Source organism: Cherax quadricarinatus, chromosome 96 (genome assembly GCF_038502225.1).
Source record: "Cherax quadricarinatus isolate ZL_2023a chromosome 96, ASM3850222v1, whole genome shotgun sequence".
NCBI lineage: Eukaryota > Metazoa > Arthropoda > Malacostraca > Decapoda > Parastacidae > Cherax > Cherax quadricarinatus.
Genome location: NC_091387.1, coordinates 9,508,532 through 9,522,967, shown reverse-complemented (window position 1 = coordinate 9,522,967; position 14,436 = coordinate 9,508,532). Strand labels below are relative to the sequence as shown.

General features: G+C 43.9%; 2 protein-coding genes across 6 annotated transcripts in view; both read left to right on the top strand.

The window, feature by feature from the left end:
- Window positions 1-14,436, top strand: part of Pisd (phosphatidylserine decarboxylase) — a 166,392-nt gene that overhangs the window by 48,158 nt on the left and 103,798 nt on the right. For 4 of the 5 annotated variants that reach the window (XR_011394731.1, XR_011394730.1, XM_070105071.1 and 1 more), the window contains exon 1: window positions 2,098-2,273. The exons of the other annotated variant lie outside the window; for it this stretch is intronic. Coding sequence is in view for 2 of the 4 variants with exons in the window: in XM_070105071.1 (XP_069961172.1) it covers window positions 2,189-2,273 (85 nt within the window). In the remaining 2 variants the exon portion in view is untranslated. Of the gene's footprint in view, window positions 1-2,097; window positions 2,274-14,436 lie in introns of those variants that run through there. 5 annotated transcript variants of the gene reach the window in all.
- The window catches only part of LOC138855479 (uncharacterized), a 91,355-nt gene that overhangs the window by 3,453 nt on the left and 73,466 nt on the right, over window positions 1-14,436 (top strand). The window lies entirely within an intron of this gene.

The window sequence follows — 14,436 nt, the reverse complement described above, 5'->3', positions numbered from 1 at the left end:
AATTGCGTAGGAATATTACAAGTAGCGTTGTACGCCACTGCGTAACTGCTGAGTTCCGTGCAATGTTTGTGTAAGCTAGCGGGTCGCCAGGAGCAACAGCCTGGTTGATCAGTCAGATGAACCTGACCCAATGCCCGGCTCCAGGAGCAGAGAAACTCTGGAAAGTCATCCAAGGTATATGGTTGGTTGATAAATTAGACACATGTGCAACTCTTGGGTATCTTTATTGAGGAAACGTTTCGCCACACAGTGGCTTCATCAGTCCATACAAAGGAGAATCTTGAAGAACAGGAGGAGAATGAGGTAATCAGTCCCTCAACCTTGAGTCGATGTGGTCAGTCCATCAATCTTGCATAGAATACGGCATACGTGCTGAGAAGGAGCTTATAAACCGTTGGCAGGAGAGGTGCAGCAGTCATAGGTCGTGTAACATTTGTTCAATGTTGAAGTAGGTCGTGCCCAAGAATTAGGCAAGCGAAGAATTCCCAAGTATTAAGATCCCAAGAAGTTGCAGTGTCTGACAGGTTTGTAGATGAATGGTTCAGAGAACCGACATGTTGATAAATTATCAACATGTCGGTTCTCTGAACCATTCATCTACAAACCTGTATATGGTTGGTTAATGGGGTTTGAAGATTATCTACCACATGATACCCTGACATCTCCAGCAGACGAGAATATTTTAATATCTTTAAGATACTCATATGCACTAAGAGATATACACATCAGGGTAAACTCAGCATATATACACTGACAGGTTAGGTCAGGGTCGTCAGGAAACAGGACAAGTGTCTCCTGACGCGGGTCTTAGATGATGACCCATCTTAAGTAAGTAAGTAAATTTATTCAGGTATACACAATACAGTTACATAGAATTATCATACATAGCAGCATATGTGTAGAGAACCTGGGATAACCCAAAAAGTCAGACAGAGTGACTTATTTCCATTGGGGTCCTTTTACCTTATTATTATAATATAAAGGTTATAATATTTTCTTATTATTCTATAATGAAGATAACATCTTATTATCATACTAAAAAGACTATCTACTACACGAGGGTCATTAAGTCTATCTACAATACGAGGGTCATTAAGACTATCTACTACCCGAGGATCATTACTAGGGATAAGGTAAAATTTACACGTATTTTAGCTAAAAAATAGAAAATCATTCCCCTCCCTTTCTGTTGCTTCATTCATCAGACACTTTTTGGCAGTCTTCTTGAACTGGTTCAAGCTATGACTGGCTTTGACATGTGCAGGTAGTCTGTTCCATTCCTTTATTGCTGTACAATAAAAGGTGTTTGAAGCCTGGCCACTGACTGTGGGTACTACAAAGTTGTGCTCTCTCCCCCTAGTACTATGATTGCTTTGGTTCCCAACCTTGACAAAACTGACAGCAAGATATTCTGGACACTGTTTGTGAGCAATTTTATAAACATGATTTAGCTTCAGTTGTTTTACTCTGTCTTCAACATTCAGCATATCCAACTGCTGTAATTCATCCTGGCCTACATGTTCTCTTGGTCCCAGCCCCAGGATGAATCTTACGATTTTGTTCTGGGTGATTTGCAGTCTATCTTTCAGTTTTTTTGTCAAGGCAGAGTACCAAGAAGAGCAAGCGTAATCCATATGGCATTGTATCTTCGGAGCTTTTGTCATCTGACCGGGGCCTTCCACTGGCTTAGCCCTCCACCATTTTCAAAATTATGGTCATAACCATGTATTGTTTTAATATATACACTGATAGATACCCATCAATGTATATATCCTGTTAAATGCTGGGCGTTGGCGAGGCCAGACACCGATTACCACCACTATTTTCAGTTTATTTGCTTTTTTTACTGACTAAATTAATTTTATTGATATATTATCGCGTGCAGCTGTTGTTTATTGACTTATATACACTCAAACAATACTGTGTTTGTGTTGATTAAGTATAAAATTGCCGTAGAAATATTAATATTGCAAGGAGTAAATGGCAACTTTATCGGAGGGGGGAAGTGGAGGCAGTGGCGGGGGGAAGTGGAGGCACTCCCAGGACAGCCAGAGGGGAAGTGGAGACACAATGTTTCCCGAGCTTCAGTCACCTGCTGAGTGTCGTTGGGGGAGGTGCTCGCCAGCACCGGCTCTCTCGTATATAATTCAAGACTGGCGCTCCTTGCTAACTTATATAGACAATAAAAATGGCGTCTCCGAGAATTAGGATTCCTTATATCAAACGATATAAATTATTTATCTTCTGGTCGACAATAATACTGGCTTTTACAGGTGTGTGATATATATTTGTTGTATTAATGTGATGGAGAAGCTCTGTGATAGACTGATGGAGAAGCTCTGTGATAGACTGATGGAGAAGCTCTGTGATAGATTGATGGAGAAGCTCTGTGATAGATTGATGGAGAAGCTCTGTGATTGATGGAGAAGCTCTGTGATAGACTGATGGAGATGACTGTGATAGATTGATGGAGAAGCTCTGACTGTAATAGATTGATGGAGAAGCTCTGTGATAGATTGATGGAGAAGCTCTGTGATAGATTGATGGAGAAGCTCTGACTGTGATACATTGGAGAAGCTCTGTGATAGATTGATGGAGATGACTGTGATAGATTGATGGAGAAGCTCTGACTGTGATAGATTGATGGAGAAACTCTGATAGATTGATGGAGAAGTTCTGTCTGATAGATGGAGAAGCTCTGATAGATTGATGGAGAAGCTCTGTCTGATGGAGAAGCTCTGATAGATTGATGGAGAAGCTCTGTCTGATTGATTGATGGAGAAGCTCTGACTGTGATAGATTGATGGAGAAGCTCTGACTGATAGATTGATGGAGAAGCTCTGACTGATAGATTGATGGAGAAGCTCTGACTAATAGATTGATGGAGAAGCTCTGTGATGGAGAAGCTCTGTCTGATAGATCGATGGAGAAGCTCTGACTGATAGATTGATGGAGAAGCTCTGACTGATAGATTGATGGAGAAGTTCTGTCTGATAGATGGAGAAGCTCTGATAGATTGATGGAGAAGCTCTGATAGATTGATGGAGAAGCTCTGATTGATGGAGAAGCTCTGTCTGATAGATTGATGGAGAAGCTCTGTCTGATAGATTGATGGAGAAGCTCTGATAGATTGAGGGAGAAGCTCTGTCTGATAGATTGATGGAGAAGTTCTGACTGATAGATTGATGGAGAAGCTCTGATAGATTGATGGAGAAGCTCTGACTGATAGATTGATGGAGAAGCTCTGACTGATAGATTGATGGAGAAGCTCTGATAGATTGATGGAGCTCTGATAGATTGATGGAGAAGCTCTGACTGATAGATTGATGGAGAAGCTCTGACTGATAGATTGATGGAGAAGCTCTGACTGATAGATTGATGGAGAAGTTCTGTCTGATAGATGGAGAAGCTCTGATAGATTGATGGAGAAGCTCTGATAGATTGATGGAGAAGCTCTGACTGATTGATGGAGAAGCTCTGTCTGATAGATTGATGGAGAAGCTCTGTCTGATAGATTGATGGAGAAGCTCTGTCTGATAGATTGATGGAGAAGCTCTGACTGATAGATTGATGGAGAAGCTCTGACTGATAGATTGATGGAGAAGCTCTGATAGATTGATGGAGAAGCTCTGTCTGATGGAGAAGCTCTGATAGATTGATGGAGAAGCTCTGTCTGATAGATTGATGGAGAAGCTCTGACTATTGATGGAGAAGCTGTGTCTGATAGATTGATGGAGAAGCTCTGATAGATTGATGGAGAAGCTCTGATAGTGATGGAGAAGCTCTGACTGATAGATTGATGGAGAAGCTCTGACTGATAGATTGATGGAGAAGCTCTGACTAATAGATTGATGGAGAAGCTCTGTCTGATAGATTGATGGAGAAGCTCTGATTGATGGAGAAGCTCTGACTGATAGATTGATGGAGAAGCTCTGACTGATAGATTGATGGAGAAGCTCTGACTGATAGATTGATGGAGAAGCTCTGATAGATTGATGGAGAAGCTCTGATAGATTGATGGAGAAGCTCTGACTGATAGATTGACGGAGATGCTCTGTGATAGATTGATGGAGAAGCTCTGGTAGATTGATGGAGAAGCTCTGTCTGATAGATTGATGGAGAAGCTCTGTCTGATAGATTGATGGAGAAGCTCTGATAGATTGATGGAGAAGCTCTGTCTGATAGATTGATGGAGAAGTTCTGTCTGATACATTGATGGAGAAGCTCTGTCTGATAGATTGATGGAGAAGCTCTGTCTGATAGATTGATGGAGAAGCTCTGATAGATTGATGGAGAAGCTCTGTCTGATAGATAGATGGAGAAGCTCTGTCTGATAGATTGATGGAGAAGCTCTGATAGATTGATGGAGAAGCTCTGATAGATTGATGGAGAAGCTCTGTCTGATAGATTGATGGAGAAGCTCTGATAGATTGATGGAGAAGCTCTGATAGATTGATGGAGAAGCTCTGATAGATTGATGGAGAAGCTCTGATAGATTGATGGAGAAGCTCTGATAGATTGATGGAGAAGCTCTCAATATGTGATAATTTAAAAATCAATAAAATAATTAGTAGAATATCTCGAAGTTCAATAGTGAAGTGTTGAACATTGTTATTTGTGAACATTGTTCTTGTGAACATTGTTATTGTGTGGCTAAACTGGAAAACTGTGGTGAACATGTGTAAATGTTCAACTTGTGTGAACACTGTTCTTGTGAACATTGTGTGGTGAACATGGTGTCAGTGTTCAACTTGTGTGATGAACATGGTGTCACTGTTCAACTTGTGTGGTGAACAGTGTCATTGTTCAACTTGTGTGGTGAACATGGTGTCAGTGTTCAACTTGTGTGGTGAACATGGTGTCAGTGTTCAACTTGTGTGGTGAACATGGTGTCAGTGTTCAACTTGTGTGGTGAACATGGTGTCAGTGTTCAACTTGCATGGTGAACATGGTGTCAGTGTTCAACTTGTGTGGTGAACATGGTGTCAGTGTTCAACTTGTGTGGTGAACATGGTGTCAGTGTTCAACTTGCATGGTGAACATGGTGTCAGTGTTCAACTTGTATGGTGAACATGGTGTCAGTGTTCAACTTGTGTGGTGAACATGGTGACAGTGTTCAACTTGTGTGGTGAACATGGTGACAGTGTTCAACTTGTGTGGTGAACATGGTGTCAGTGTTCAACTTGTGTGGTGAACATGGTATCATTGTTCAACTTGTGTGGTGAACATGGTATCTTTGTTCAACTTGTGTGATGAACATGGTGTTATTGTTCAACTTGTGTGGTGAACATGGTGTCAGTGTTCAACTTGTGTGGTGAACATGGTGTCAGTGTTCAACTTGTGTGGTGAACAGTGTCAGTGTTCAACTTGTGTGGTGAACATGGTATCAGTGTTCAACTTGTGTGATGAACATGGTGTCATTGTTCAACTTGTGTGGTGAACATGGTGTCATTGTTCAACTTGTGTGATGAACATGGTGTCATTGTTCAACTTGTGTGATGAACATGGTATCAGTGTTCAACTTGTGTGGTGAACATGGTGTCATTGTTCAACTTGTGTGATGAACATGGTGTCAATGTTCAACTTGTGTGGTGAACATTGTGTCAGTGTTCAACTTGTGTGGTGAACATTGTGTCAGTGTTCAACTTGTGTTGTGAACAGTGTCAGTGTTCAACTTTTGTGGTGAACATGGTATCAGTGTTCAACTTGTGTGGTTTACCTGGAGTTTACCTGGAGAGAGTTCCGGAGGTCAACGCCCCCGCGGCCCGGTCTGTGACCAGGCCTCCTGCTGAATCAGAGCCTGATCAACCAGGCTGTTACTGTTGGCTGCACGCAAACCAACGTACGAGCCACAGCCCGGCTGGTCAGGAACCGACTTTAGGTGTTTGTCCAGTGCCAGCTTGAAGACAGCCAGGGGTCTGTTGGTAATCCCCCTTATGTATGCTGGGAGGCAGTTAAACAGTCTCGGGCCCCTGACACTTATTGTATCGTCATTCATTCATTGGGGGGATGTTGCATCGTCTGCCAAGTCTTTTGCTTTCGTAGTGAGTGATTCTCGTGTGCAAGTTCGGTACTAGTCCCTCTAGGATTTTCCAGGTGTATATAATCATGTATCTCTCCCGCCTGCGTTCCAGGGAATACAGGTTTAGGAACCTCAAGCGCTCCCAGTAATTTAGGTGTTTTATCTCCGTTATGCGCGCCGTGAAAGTTCTCTGTACATTTTCTAGGTCAGCAATTTCACCTGCCTTGAAAGGTGCTGTTAGTGTTCAGCAATATTCCAGCCTAGATAGAACAAGTGACCTGAAGAGTGTCATCATGGGCTTGGCCTCCCTAGTTTTGAAGGTTCTCATTATCCATCCTGTCATTTTTCTAGCAGATGCGATTGATACAATGTTATGGTCGTTGAAGGTGAGATCCTCCGACATGATCACTCCCAGGTCTTTGACGTTGGTGTTTCGCTCTATTTTGTGGCCAGAATTTGTTTTGTACTCTGATGACGATTTAATTTTCTCGTGTTTGCCATATCTGAGTAATTGAAATTTCTCATCGTTGAACTTCATATTGATTTCTGCAGCCCACTGAAAGATTTGGTTGATGTCCGCCTGGAGCCTTGCAGTGTCTACAATGGAAGACACTGTCATGCAGATTCGGATGTCATCTGCAAAGGAAGACACGGTGCTGTGGCTGACATCCTTGTCTATGTCGGATATGAGGATGAGGAACAAGATGGGAGCGAGTACTGTGCCTTGTGGAACAGAGCTTTTCACCGTAGCTGCCTCGGACTTTACTCTGTTGACTACTACTACTATGTGTTCTGTTAGTGAGGAAATTATAGATCCATCGACCGACTTTTCCTGTTATTCCTTTAGCACGCATTTTGTGCGCTATTACGCCATGGTCACACTTGTCGAAGGCTTTTGCAAAGTCTGTATATATTACATCTGCATTCTTTTTGTCTTCTAGTGCATTTAGGACCTTGTCGTAGTGATCCAATAGTTGAGACAGACAGGAGCGACCTGTTCTAAACCCATGTTGCCCTGGGTTGTGTAACTGATGGGTTTCTAGATGGGTGGTGATCTTGCTTCTTAGGACCCTTTCAAAGATTTTTATGATATGGGATGTTAGTGCTATCGGTCTGTAGTTCTTTGCTGTTGCTTTACTGCCCCCTTTGTTCAGTGGGGCTATGTCTGTTGTTTTTAGTAACTGTGGGACGACCCCCGTGTCCATGCTCCCTCTCCATAGGATGGTAAAAGCTCGTGATAGGGGCTTCTTGGAGTTCTTGATGAACACAGAGTTCCATGAGTCTGGCCCTGGGGCAGAGTGCATGGGCATGTCATTTATCGCCTGTTCGAAGTCATTTGGCGTCAGGATAACATCGGATAGGCTTGTGTTAACCAAATTTTGTGGCGATCTCATAAAAAATTCATTTTGATCTTCGACTCTGTCTGGTTAGCGGCTTGCTAAAAACAGTCGTATTGGGACTTGAGTAGCTCACTCATTTCCTTGCTGTCATCTGTGTAGGACCCATCTTGTTTAAGTAGGGGCCCAATACTGGACGTTGTTCTCGACTTTGATTTGGCATAAGAGAAGAAATACTTTGGGTTTCTTTCGATTTCATTTATGGCTTTTAGTTCTTCCCGCGATTCCTGACTCCTATAAGATTCCTTTAGCTTAAGTTCGATGCTTGCTATTTCTCTGACCAGTGTCTCCCTACGCCTTTCAGATATATTGACCTCTTTTAACCGCTCTGTTATTCTTTTCCGTCGCCTGTAAAGGGAGCGCCTGTCCCTTCCTATTTTACATCTACTCCTCCTTTTTCTTAGAGGAATAAGCCTTGTGCATACATCGAGCGCCACCGAGTTAATCTGTTCTAGGCATAAGTTGGGGTCTGTGTTGCTTAGTATATCTTCCCAGCTTATATCAGTTAGGATTTGGTTTACTTGGTCAAACTTTGTTTTTGTTATTGAAGTTGAATTTGGTGAATGCTCCCTCGTGACTAATCTCATTATGTCGGTCTGGGGCTCCACGCATACATGTCTGAACCTCTATTATGTTAGGTAAGACACATATGCAACAGTTAGGTACCTTTATTATGAAACGTTTCGCCTACACAGTAGGCTTCTTCAGTCAAGTACAGAAAAGTTGATAGAAGCAGAAGATACTTGAAGACGATGTAATCAGTCCATCACCCTTAAAGTTTTGAGGTGGTCAGTCCCTCAGTCTGGAGAAGAGCATTGTTCCATAGTATGAAACAATATTGTTTCATACTATGGAACAATGCTCTTCTCCAGACTGAGGGACTGACCACCTCAAAACTTTAAGGGTGATGGACTGATTACATTGTCTTCAAGTATCTTCTGCTTCTATCAACTTTTCTGTACTTGACTGAAGAAGCCTACTGTGTAGGCGAAACGTTTCATAATAAAGATACCTAACTGTTGCATATGTGTCTTACCTAACAACCTGTCGGTATTTTATACCATTTTAATGTTCAACCTCTATTATGTTGTGATCTGAGTATATTGTTTTTGATATGGTAACATTTCTTATCAGATCATCATTGTTAGTGAAGATGAGGTCTAGTGTATTCTCCAGTCTAGTAGGCTCTATTATTTGCTGGTTTAAATTGAATTTTGTGCAGAGATTTAAAAGCTCGTGTGAGTGTGAGTTTTCATCAGAGCTGCCTCCTGGTGTTATTACTGCAACAATATTATTTGCTATATTCCTCCATTTTAGGTGCCTTAAGTTGAAATCCCCCAGGAGCAAGATGTTGGGTGCAGGAGCTGGCAGATTTTCCAGACAGTGGTCAATTTTTAACAGCTGTTCCTGGAATTGCTGGGATGTTGCATCCTGAAGTTTGTAGACTACCACAATGACTAGGTTTTGGTTCTCGACCTTTACTGCTAAAACTTCCACTACATCATTTGAGGCATTAAGCACTTCTGTGCAAACAAGTGACTCTGCAATGTACAGGCCAACCCCCCCCCCTTTTTGCCTGTTCACTCTGTCACATCTGTATAGGTTGTAACCTGGGATCCATATTTCGTTGTCCAAGTGATCCTTTATGTGGGTCTCAGTGAAAGCCGCGAACATTGCCTTTGCCTCTGCAAGCAGTCCACGGATGAAAGGTATTTTGTTGTTTGTTGCTGGCTTTAGACCCTGTATATTTGCAAAGAAGAATGTTATCGGACTGGTGGTATTGTTGGTACTGGGGGTACTGGTGAACAGTGTCAGTGTTCAACTTGTGTGGTGAACATGGTGTCAGTGTTCAACTTGTGTGGTGAACATGGTGTCAGTGTTCAACTTGTGTGGTGAACATGGTGTCAGTGTTCAACTTGTGTGGTGAACATGGTGTCAGTGTTCAACTTGTGTGGTGAACATGGTGTCAGTGTTCAACTTGTGTGGTGAACAGTGTCAGTGTTCAACTTGTGTGGTGAACACTGTCAGTGTTCAAGTTGTGTGGTGAACAGTGTCAGTGTTCAAGTTGTGTGGTGAACAGTGTCAGTGTTCAACTTGTGTGGTGAACAGTGTCAGTGTTCAACTTGTGTGGTGAACAGTGTCAGTGTTCAACTTGGGTGGTGAACAGTGTCAGTGTTCAACTTGTGTGGTGAACAGTGTCAGTGTTCAACTTGTGTGGTGAACAGTGCCAGTGTTCAACTTGTGGTGATGAACAGTGCCAGTGTTCAACTTGTGATGAACAGTGCCAGTGTTCAACTTGTGTGATGAACAGTGTCAGTGTTCAACTTGTGAGATGAACAGTGTCAGTGTTCAACTTGTGATGAACAGTGCCAGTGTTCAACTTGTGATGAACAGTGCCAGTGTTCAACTTGTGATGAACAGTGCCAGTGTTCAACTTGTGATGAACAGTGCCAGTGTTCAACTTGTGATGAACAGTGCCAGTGTTCAACTTGTGATGAACAGTGCCAGTGTTCAACTTGTGATGAACAGTGCCAGTGTTCAACTTGTGATGAACAGTGCCAGTGTTCAATTTGTGTGATGAACAGTGCCAGTGTTCAACTTGTGTGATGAACAGTGCCAGTGTTCAACTTGTGATGAACAGTGCCAGTGTTCAACTTGTGTGATGAACAGTGCCAGTGTTCAACTTGTGTGATGAACAGTGCCAGTGTTCAACTTGTGTGATGAACAGTGCCAGTGTTCAACTTGTGATGAACAGTGCCAGTGTTCAACTTGTGATGAACAGTGCCAGTGTTCAACTTGTGATGAACAGTGCCAGTGTTCAACTTGTGATGAACAGTGCCAGTGTTGAACTTGTGTGATGAACAGTGCCAGTGTTCATTCTTAGTAATAATCATACGTTTTCAAATTGACTAAATTAAGTTACCATAATTATCTAGGTAATTCATCAAGGACCCCCAAAAATTGTGTAATGAAGTTATAAGCCTATCGACTACACGATGGTCATCAAGGCTACACATCCTGTGTTCACTGCCAGTCAAGAATACTTAAATACCTTAAAATAAGATTTTAAGTATACTTCGAGGATATATACGCTGATATGAGGTATATAGCTCTTGGGTTTGTATTCAGTGTTACTTTGTCTCTTATGTACCCCCATGATAGGGGTGGATTTTCTGTGAAAGTAATGAAATTTAGGCTTCAGGGCCCCTAATCGTGAAGGGGCCCCAGAAGCGTCTATCCATATTGCTTAAATTTTTGGGGGTCTGCTGTACGAGAAGGGGTTGCGAAGGGGCCCCCATGGCAGTCCAAATTTCAGGGCCCCAAAAATGTACGTCCTCCACTGACCCATGGTGTGGGTGGTAGTCGAAAAATTGCAAAGGTACATATTGGGTCCAGTGTTTGGTAGGGTTTTTTTCGTCAGGAAACAACACAGTATCTATTAACATGGGTTTATTTAGCGTTAAGTTATGATTATAATAATTAACACGGGTTTTAATATGGTTTTAGTATGGTGGCCCGGTGGCCTGGTGGCTAAAGCTCCCGCTTCACACACGGAGGGCCCGGGTTCGATTCCCGGCGGGTGGAAACATTTCGACACGTTTCCTTACACCTGTTGTCCTGTTCACCTAGCAGCAAATAGGTACCTGGGTGTTAGTCGACTGGTGTGGGTCGCATCCTGGGGGACAAGATTAAGGACCCCAATGGAAATAAGTTAGACAGTCCTCGATGACGCACTGACTTTCTTGGGTTATCCTGGGTGGCTAACCCTCCGGGGTTAAAAATCCGAAAGAAATCTTATCTTATCTTAATCTGATAACCCGTCTCGGTTGCCACAACTGTTTTTTTCACACCATTTTACAGTGGATTCTTTCAACTTGTGTATCATATTACGCGAAGTATTTGTACATTTACAAGCGATAGGGTTGTAAAGTGGAATATTATAACGAAGAAATAGGCGAGCCTATGGATCCCCACAGCTTCACATGATTGTGTATCTCGAAATAACAGCCATATGGGATAAGATAAGATAAGATAAGATTTCGTTCGGATTTTTAACCCCGGAGGGTTAGCCACCCAGGATAACCCAAGAAAGTCAGTGCGTCATCGAGGACTGTCTAACTTATTTCCATTGGGGTCCTTAATCTTGTCCCCCAGGATGCGACCCACACCAGTCGACTAACACCCAGGTACCTATTTGCTGCTAGGTGAACAGGACAACAGGTGTAAGGAAACGTGTCGAAATGTTTCCACCCGCCGGGAATCGAACCCGGGCCCTCCGTGTGTGAAGCGGGAGCTTTAGCCACCAGGCCACATAAGATCTTTTATTCACTGGTTAATTGGGCTTAAAACCTATAGACACGAGAGTTGCCCTTCATCTGTTTACCAGTCAAAATAAATACAAATGTAGTATGTGATTATTGACTACGTTTCGCCCATGGGCTTTATCAAGTGTCGGTATTTTATACCTTTTGTCTCCACCATAAGTGTCCGGGGCCCAAAACTGTTCAACAGCCTCCCATCAAGCATTAGGGGAATTGCCAATAAACCCCTGGCTGCCTTCAAGAGAGAGCTGGACAGATACCTAAAGTCAGTGCCGGATCAGCCGGGCTGTGGCTCGTACGTCGGACTGCGTGCGGCCAGCAGTAACAGCCTAGTTGATCAGGCCCTGATCCATCGGGAGGCCTGGTCATGGACCGGGCCGCGGGGGCGTTGATCCCCGGAATAACCTCCAGGTAACCAATCAAAAACTGGGACATGTTCTTCTCCATGTGTACATACTGAGGCCTTCCGCTGGCTTCCTGGTCCACCCCTTTTTAAAATATTCTGTATTCATACGTACAATAATCGCCAGGACCAGGGGCGGATTAAGGCATCGGCTTCAGGGGCTGCAGCCCAGGGGCCTCCGCCAGCTGTAGGGCCTCTAGGAGCTACATCCTAGGGGCCCCACAGTACCTGTGACCCTGGGGCCTCACAGTACCTGTAGCCCAGGGGGCCTCACAGTACCTGTAGCCCAGGGGGCCTCACAGCACCTGTAGCCTAGGGGGCCTCACAGCACCTGTAGCCTAGGGGGCCTCACAGTACCTGTAGCCTAGGGGGCCTCACAGTACCTGTAGCCCAGGAAGCCTCACAGTTTACCTGGAGGTTGTTCCGGGGATCAGCGCCCCCGCGGCCCGGTCCACGATAAGGCCTCCCGGTGGATCAGGGCCTGATCAACCAGGCTGTTACTGCTGGCCGCAGGTAGTCCAACGTACGAACCACAGCCCGGCTGATCCGGCACTGACTTTAGGTATCTGTCCAGCTCTCTCTTGAAAGCAGCCATGGGCCTATTGGTAATTCCCCTAATGCTTGATGGGAGGCTGTTGAACAGTTTTGGGCCTCGGACACTTACGGTGTTTTCTCTTAGTGTACCAATGGCGCCCCTACTTATAATTGGGGGTATTTTGCATCGCCTGCCCAGTCTTTTACTTTCGTAGGGAGTGATTTCTGTGTGTAGATTCGGGACCATTCCTTCCAGGATTTTCCAAGTGTAGATTATGATATATCTCTCTCTCCTGCGTTCCAACGAGTACAAGTCAAGTGCTTCCAAGTGTTCCCAATAGTTAAGGTGCTTGACAGAACTTATACGTGCAGTAAAGGATCTCTGTACACTCTCTAGATCTACAATTTCACCTGCTTTGAACAGAAATGTTAATGTACAGCAGTATTCCAACCTAGAGAGAACAAGTGATTTGAAAAGGATCATCATTGGCTTGGCATCTCTCGTTTGAAAGTTCTCATTATCCATCCTATCATTTTCTTTGCACTTGTGATCGTGGCACTGTTGTGATCCTTGAAAGTGAGATCCTCAGACATTACTACTCCCAGGTCCCTTACATTATTTTTCCGCTCTATTGTATGGCCTGAGTCAGTAGTATACTCTGTTCTAGTTATTATCTCCTCCAGTTTTCCATAACGGAGTAGTTGGAATTTGTCCTCATTGAACATCATATTGTTTACCGTTGCCCACTGGAAAATTTGGTTTATGTCTTCTTGGAGGTTAACTGTCCTCAATAGATTCAAATTCAAATTCAAAGTTTATTCTCTATAAGGATTACAATGCTGAGTTTACAGAAATTTGGTTATTGTTTGGTTTACATGTAGTAAAATTGTGATTACAGAGTGTACCACTAGAACGCTTAGCATGGCTAGGCATTTCGGGCATACTTAGTTTTATTCTTAATTGTAAAATATTACAAATTATGAGGTAAGTTGGTCTTATGGCTAAGTGACTAAATACTAGTTTATGAGTTTAGCAATGTGAATGCTTTTGTTTTGGCACAGTATATAGTTTCAGTATTGACAGTCTCATGCAGATCCTAGTATCATCTGCAAATGATGATACGGTGCTGTGGATTACATCTCTGTCTGATATGAGGATGAGGAACAGGATGGGGGCGAGTACTGTGCCTTGTGGAACAGAGCTCTTCACTATGGCAGCCTCCGATTTAACTCTGTTGACCACTACTCTTTGTGTTCGATTGGTTAGGAACATTAAGATCCATCTCCCCACTTTGCCAGTTATTCTTTTAGCACGTATTTTGTGCGCTGTTACATCATGATCGCACTTGTCAAACGCCCAGTGACCCAGGGGCCCCTCACAGTACCTGTAGCCCAGGGGCCCCTCACAGTACCTGTAGCCCAGGGGCCTCACAGTACCTGTAGCCCAGGGGCCTCACAGTACCTGTAGCCCAGGGGCCTCACAGTACCTGTAGCCCAGGGGCCTCACAGTACCTGTAGCCCAGGGGCCTCACAGTACCTGTAGCCCAGGGGCCTCACAGTACCTGTAGCCCAGGGGCCTCGCAGTACCTGTAGCCCAGGGGCCTCGCAGTACCTGTAGCCCAGGGGCCTCGCAGTACCTGTAGCCCAGGGGCCTCGCAGTACCTGTAGCACAGGGGCCTCACAGTACCTGTAGCCCAGGGGCCTCACAGTACCTGTAGCCCAGGGGCCTCACTACCTGTAACACAGGGGACTACAAAA